This window comes from Cupressus sempervirens, chromosome 8 (assembly GCF_028749045.1).
Source record: "Cupressus sempervirens isolate cs-2001-9-10 chromosome 8, ASM2874904v1, whole genome shotgun sequence".
In the NCBI taxonomy this organism is placed as follows: Eukaryota; Viridiplantae; Streptophyta; class Pinopsida; order Cupressales; family Cupressaceae; genus Cupressus; species Cupressus sempervirens.
In genome coordinates this window covers 662,172,026-662,179,300 of record NC_143125.1, presented here as the reverse complement: position 1 = coordinate 662,179,300, position 7,275 = coordinate 662,172,026, and the positions used below count along the sequence as shown (strand labels likewise).

The 7,275-nt window shown below is 31.6% G+C and overlaps 1 protein-coding gene across 1 annotated transcript; it reads right to left on the bottom strand.

Annotated features, from left to right (window-relative positions):
• Positions 1 to 1,542: 1,542 nt before the first annotated feature.
• LOC149544192 (protein DETOXIFICATION 33-like) lies at positions 1,543 to 6,316 on the bottom strand. The gene is made up of 9 exons (XM_089798709.1): positions 5,842 to 6,316; positions 3,394 to 3,932; positions 3,187 to 3,273; positions 2,935 to 2,991; positions 2,515 to 2,753; positions 2,245 to 2,363; positions 2,072 to 2,158; positions 1,920 to 1,991; positions 1,543 to 1,809 (listed from the first exon to the last, which is right to left on the bottom strand). Exons 1-9 carry the CDS (start codon positions 6,157 to 6,159, stop codon positions 1,780 to 1,782), a joined length of 1,548 nt encoding a protein of 515 aa, XP_089654835.1. The 5' UTR covers positions 6,160 to 6,316; the 3' UTR covers positions 1,543 to 1,779.
• Positions 6,317 to 7,275: the final 959 nt, after the last annotated feature.

Here is a 7,275-nt window from a genome sequence, read left to right as displayed (position 1 = left end):
TAGTGAAGACTTTTTGAGGCTATTTGGACGTGAGTTTAGTTTTCTTCCTTTCAACTACTAATAGGGTTGACACAATTTCCAATAGGGTTTGAATATCGTAATAGGGGTTCAAAGTCTCCTACCAAGGACTCTATGTACTGATTATATTTCATTGACTCATAAGAGGGTCTATCATTTCACAAGGAATTCTCATATTAGTACATCCTCTTGTTGGCATCATTCCTACTTGAGTTTTTCTGTGATAAAGGGTTTTCCTAGTTATTTTGCATAGTTATCTTTCTATGGTAGTTGTATCTATTGTTTACAAGTTTCAGAATTAATAAAGATATTGAGAATTGTTTTAAATGCAAAATTGAGTCAAACCCCCCCTCAAGCTATCGTATCCACCTCAACGTTCCATTTCTATTCTCGTATATATTGTATTGGAGGGCGGGACATGGCCGACATCTTCTTCCCAAAACTTGCGAATGATCCAGCATTTTCCTGCCCGTTCGAACTCTAGCCCTGCCTCCCGATCGCCGTACTGTCTTCCGATTGGAATTTAAGATTGTGATAAGTTGCCATGTTTGTAAACATAAATCTTTAATTTGATTCAACTTCACAAACTGCCTGCTCTGATACCAGTTAATTGATAGCAGAGAGGACATGAAAGCAATAAACATCAACTCATAATAACTGTCGATAAAATTAAAATCTCAAACAGTTTTGCTATAGGAGAATGTTGAAACCGAAAATATTCTTTTATTGATCGGCACACCAAATGAATTATATTACATTTGATTATAAGAATCTTCTCACCAACGGTGATGGGAGATCACACCAGTTTATTATATGTAAGCAGGGATCTTTTGTTTTTGAACTTCATTTCAACTATATTCTCTATTCCCGTTCCCTATCAGAAAGTTACCGTGAAAAGACATTAGTTTATGATCCTGCATGGAAAGTCTTTAGTCGATGCACTTAAATTCTAAGTAAAACAGGGTAATCCATTACAACTGGTATGGAAGAAATGAACTTGGAGATCTATCTGTTTCTCAATAATTTCATGCATGAAATGCAACCAACATATGACTATCCGTTCATATAGCTGCATGAAAGAAATTCGAAATTATATTTTCTATCAGAGATTCGTTCCCGTGCTAATCCGATCAGAACTCCTAGACGCATTGAGGTATATTTATCATTTAGGCCAAGTGGTTCATAGTGTGATTCCATCATATTGAAAATCATTTACAATTTTTTATATTAGTTGTGACTGTAAATTAGGACTTGGAGTAGGAAGAACCTTTTTACCTTTTCAAGTTTTAAATGTAATGAAACACTTCAAAATCCAGAACAAAATTCTATATTGGTGTAGATTTTCATAAGAGACAAATTAATTTTATTTTTTTGTGGGCTTTCTTTAGGTACGAATTTTTTCTCACAGTATACAAGAATTTCTTTGCTATATTTTGTTCTAGGTTTTCATCTCTTTGCTAATTAGTTTTGCTCTATCTATGATTTAGTTCTATTGTATATCTTTGAATATCTTGAATTTACAACATAATTGAATAATTGAATTTCGAGAATAGTTTCAGTCGTCTATAATATTATGTTTGTACAAAATCAAATTGATGGTAAAGCTGGTACAAATGTAATATCAATCAGCCTCTTGATTAACCATCTACTTGAGCATGCCCTTCTCCAACACAACTAATTTGTAGCTGCAGTAGAAGAGGATCTTTAAGAAATGTTTCAGAGCTATTTTCCGAAGGTTTTCATAGATGGTCTTCAATATTTCTATGGAATACTCTCATCATTCTCTTCCCCCTGCAACCCAAATTTGAGAGCATCGATCAGAATATGAAAAAAGTTCACTTCACTTGAATTAATGATTCCATATGTTTTTCAAGTAATCTATATAACATGCACGCACTCACTTTTAATGATCCATTTGTCTGAGTTTCAGCTGATCCTCCCCATTTCCTTATACGATTCTCAGCTAGAGCGGCCTGAAGTACAAATTAAAAAATAGTCACAATAACAATTGAGATAATGCCCCAATAGTTTCCAAAGAAATATGATGCTTTACCTCTCGATTCCAGTTAGTGAAATATGTGATTAACAATAATATAAGAGTCTGGAGGGCTGTTCCACAAATCATGCCTGTCCAAATGCCCTGTTTCAACATACAAACTTCAAATTCAGAAGAGCTTCATACTTTTTATAGTGGACAGATAAATAGGAAAGATACAAAGTGTATACCTTGGCTCCAAGGTCGAACTTATATCCCATAAGAAGGCCAAGGGGTAATCCAATAACATAGTAGCACCCTATGTTTACATACGCTATCAGACTTTGCCAACCTCCACCTACAGCCACACCTGAGTTTTTTGCACCGAGAAAAAAGAGGCTTCAATAAACATGATACAACAGTATGAATCACTGATGAAAAAGATCATCAACTACATAGTATTCACAATTGCCTCCATGTAAAACAAGATTTGTGAATGGGAATGGGTATTTAGATTCTACCTGATAGAACTGGCTGTACACTATTCAAAACCATTGTCACTCCAAGTAAAATTGCCATGTTGGACACTGTTTCCATCACCACTTCACTACTCGTGAATAGTACTGCAAAATCATTTTTGGTTGCAAGAATGATGGCCATGAATATAAGCCCAATTGACAATGATGTTACGACCACCACCATGACAGAAAATTTTGCAGCTTTAGGGTGACCAGCTCCAAGTTCATTCGATACTCTCACACTGCATGCATTGAATGAGAAATAGGCATGGATTGAAAGTTTACCATAGAGATGAAAGGATTTTGATTGTTCTAGTAATATATGTATACCACGGAATATATCTTGTAGTGGGCTGATAAAATTTATTTCAGAAGAATCCAAAACGAGTATGAAACATGATATACCGAAAGGAAAATTCATACCTAATGGCAGCATTGAAACCAATGAAGATCATGGCTTCCCATCCATTCAGATTCATGCTGTAAAATGAACAGATTAAGAACTGTCAAAAGGAGAACATTTAACTACTGATTGAAAAAAAAACAGGTTTAAACAACTATATACACCTTGAGACGCCCAAACCCTAAACCCTAAACCTATGAAATGCTCAAGTCTGAGTTAATTGGTACTAATCAAGTTGCATTTGAGACAGAGTTTAGATTTTTGAAGGATACCAGATAGATAACGCATCGACTTCAATTGTTGCATTTTTCAAATTACCCGTCATTACAATGAGTGACATCATATACCAGATTTCCAAACTGAATAAGCCAAAAATCCAGAAATGAATATGAGTAACACGGACTGAGTCATTTCGTTAGAGATATGTTATTAACATTTCTTAAATCAAAGTTCAATTCATCAATCATTGTGCTACTAACCATAACATAATACCCGAAGCCACTGAAAGTCGAACAAAAGCCCAGAGATCATGAAATGCTAGCCAGGAGAATCCTTTCCAAGCATCTTGGCAGAAGTAGACTATATACAAAAACTGACTAATATCGATAATAAACCATGATAAGTTTGCTGTAATAGCTGCTCCAACTAACCCTAAACCCGCTTCGAAAATTAATAACCAGCTCAGAAAAGCATGGAATACAAATGCCGCTAAGGCAATAAAAGCCATGGCCATAAGTTTTCTCTGTGCCTGAAGAAACTTTTGCATTGGGAAATATAATGCATAGGCAAACAGTTGTGGTAGCATCCAAAGTGAATATTTACCAGACAGATCAGCTACATCATCTTCCTGTCCCAAAAGCTTAAGGATTGGAGTGGCAAAGAAGTAAATAGAACTCAAAGGAACTGCTGTACCCAGTAATATTAACCATGAACGCTGCAAGTAGACTCCAACCATTTGAAGTTTTCGTGCTCCAACGGCCTGACCACAGAGGGTTTCCAATGCACTGCCCATTCCCAGCTGTATACAAAGCAGTTAAAATTTTGGCATAGTGGATTCGGTAAAATGAAAATGATTTTGAACTTCACTACAAGCTCATAGATGCAAGGCGCTGTCTTGAACTAAGTAAAACTTTAATACCAAAAGTAAGGGAAAATATAAGATAATGGTATTGAAGAGAGAAGTCAAAACAAGAATATCAAATCCATTATTTTTTTAAGGCTATGTGAATAGGAGAGGTAAGAGATGTAAGAGAAAATCTTGAATCAAGTGAACAAGTTCTATTTTAAGAGTATAGAATACATATAATAAGAAAAGAGGTTGAATTTTATCATATTAATTTGTATATTATTAGGTTAAAGTAATACATAATACATAGTTCTTAAAAGACTAAACTCTTTATAAGTTTTGAGATAAAGCTTTAAGTAAATTTTGGAGAAGTCATCACCAACTTCTATACCACTCACTAGTAAATGAGATAAAGCTTTAAGTAAATTTTGGAGAAGTCATCATCAACTTCTATGCCACTCGCTAGTAAATGAGATACTATAAACTATTAAATATAGTAAAATGATTAAACATTAATGAAATTAAAGAAAATACTTAATAATACTTGAACAAAATAAAAGAAACTATTTATCAAAAAACTCTTGAACTTTTATTTTAATCTAAACATTAACATGTAATCTCAATTCATATGAAATTAATTTCCTACTTAATTTACAATAGTATTATTGATTAATATTAAATGTAATTATTACTATGACAATAAAGATTCTTATATATTTTTAATTTATTATTATTAATTTTATTAATAACTTTATTTTAAATAATGATTGATTTTTTAACAGGTTTGGTTATTTGATTTTAGAGTCTTTATAAATATGTTAAGATAAGTATTTCTTAATATTGATTTGATGGAGAATAATCCTTAACCACTCAACTTTGACCATTTAAAATATTAAATATTTATAATAATAACTACTTCTATGATATAATGAGAAACGAATGCTAGGCAATAGCATTTTCTTCTCAAATATTTATGATTTCAACGACAAACTATTAATATATATTAAATGTACAACAGTTACGGACATTATCTTGATTATTGTCATCTACTAATAATTGAGCATGTGCATAATAATAAACGACTGACAAAAATAGCTTCTGCTTTTCCTCTGACAATGTGACCACGAAAATATTTGGTAAATACGTTGCAACTACTAATCATACCTAATACTTTTTATATCTAAATCAAATTGTTTAAAAGTCTTCCCAAATACGACAGACAGATAACAAAGTCTCATTTTTATTAAAAATTTATGTATAAATTAAAACAAATAAATATCCAAACAAAAATAGTAAACAATTCTATTATAATTTTTAATGACTTCATAAATATAATCAAAAGTATAATTGGATTTCTACATACACTTCTCAAAAATCCCATTACTAACTATGTCTTGTACAGATTCGGATAATAACAACTGTTATTTAATAAATTTTTTATCGTCACTGTAATTACTAGTGATTCTGCTCTCTCAGATGAAGAATAAGCACTAATTACAATTGTTTACTCCACTAAGAAAGGATGATTATACTTTTAAGACAGGTAATATGGATTGACAGAGGATAAACAAACATTAATAGTTATTAGCTGTGCATTGAGAAAACTTCTCTTTCTTGTTTCAGAAGGCTATAGAAAACTCAAACCATATTTTCTTCTATCTTAGCTTGTTGCAACATATACATAACAACTGCATGCCTTCTTATATCCTTCAATTGAATCTACTACTTGTAATCCTACATCATCAAAGCTATAAACCACCCAACATAAGTTTGAAACAGTAATATTTGTCTACTACATATCAGGAAAATGTTGCTAAATTAGATATTGAGAGAAAAGAGGGCAAGAAAAGGTTTTACTGACCAAGAGTCCAAAAGCCAGGAGTCCAATAACAGAGCCTTGAATTGACACAGCTGCCAACTCAACATTACCCAAATGGCCTGCACACATTGCTGTGATTAACATCATTGAATATGAACACAGTCTGGTAAAAATGGCAGGCCCTGCAATTTTCCATAATTTCTTTGACTCCACCAAACTCTCTTTTATCAGCTGTTGCAAACTAACAATACTATCCAAGTCTGTTAATCTGCTATTCTCTATGCCGTTAACTTCATGATTACTAATACCATTATTTTGCTCCTCTTCCTTCAACAATGGTGAGCTAAGACCATCAGTCATGTTTACCAGCAGAGAAAACTATGGAACCTTCATACAATCTTCATATGTTTCAGTAAGAATTGGGAATAACTATAAAATATATGTGCTCCCTGTGGTCTTAGCTTTGAATGGCAGATGGAGTTTAGTCAAGATCTACGAGATAACCGAGTGCCCAAGCAAAATAGAAAACATTGGCATAGTTATAATTCAACACGCAACCCACTGATTTCCAAAATAAACTTCAACGTCGATGAGTATAAACATTGTCTCCATCCAAACATTTTGGGTGAAGTGGTCCGGAAAATGTTCAGCATGCTGTCTATTCTAAATAAAGAGATAAGTACGTGTACATCATACTTTCCATGACAAGGGCGTCTCCAACGCAAAAATGGGAAACTCGCAGGAATTGCATGTGAAGAGATTTGGAAGTCTGATTAGAGTTTTGTGTTTTGACTGGTAGGAATAAGATTTATATGCGGTGGTGGAATCTTTATGGCATTCATTAGGTGAGCATATCTTAATGGTTGGAGATTACTTTTCCTATTTTCATCCATTAAAAAGAGTATATATTCTGTCGTTTAAACATTCAAATGTCAACTGGTTTATTTATTGTGTTAATAGGCATCACATAGTTGAATTTTTAATTTAGTTTAAATATAAGTTAGATATAAGAAAATTCCCTAACTTTTTATTAGTCAATATTTAAAGAATAATTCTCTCTCCTTCATATGAGATAAAATTCAATGTTACTCTTTAACTAGTGATGATTCATTTTTATTTCTTTAATATAAGTGGGTTATTTTAAATTTTTATATTTTAATATTACATTTTTATAATATAATTTTTTTCATTCAATTAAAAATACTAAAAACTAATATTTCTAACAAATATTATTATATATTATTATTATAAGAATATTATAATTTATTTATAATATAATACTATGACATAATATATATGCAATAAAACATATATCAATAATTATATTAATAAATAAATTTTAATTTTATATTATAATTAATACTATTATAGAAAATTATAAATATATAAGATTTTATTATTTAAAATATTTAATAGAATATAAAAATTTATTAAATTAAAATTATATCTATATAAGAACCTAACCCAAGTACTAGG

Bases quoted from the DNA above. Each gene is read 5' to 3' on its own strand.
- LOC149544192 (XM_089798709.1), bottom strand. From the start codon at position 6,159: ATGACTGATGGTCTTAGCTCACCATTGTTGAAGGAAGAGGAGCAAAAT. The intron at 3,274-3,393 runs GTTAGTAGCACA...TGGCTTATTCAG, and splicing joins GCTTCGGGTATTATGTTATG to TTTGGAAATCTGGTATATGA. The intron at 1,992-2,071 runs GTAAAGCATCAT...TTTGTACTTCAG, and splicing joins TCACTAACTGGAATCGAGAG to GCCGCTCTAGCTGAGAATCG.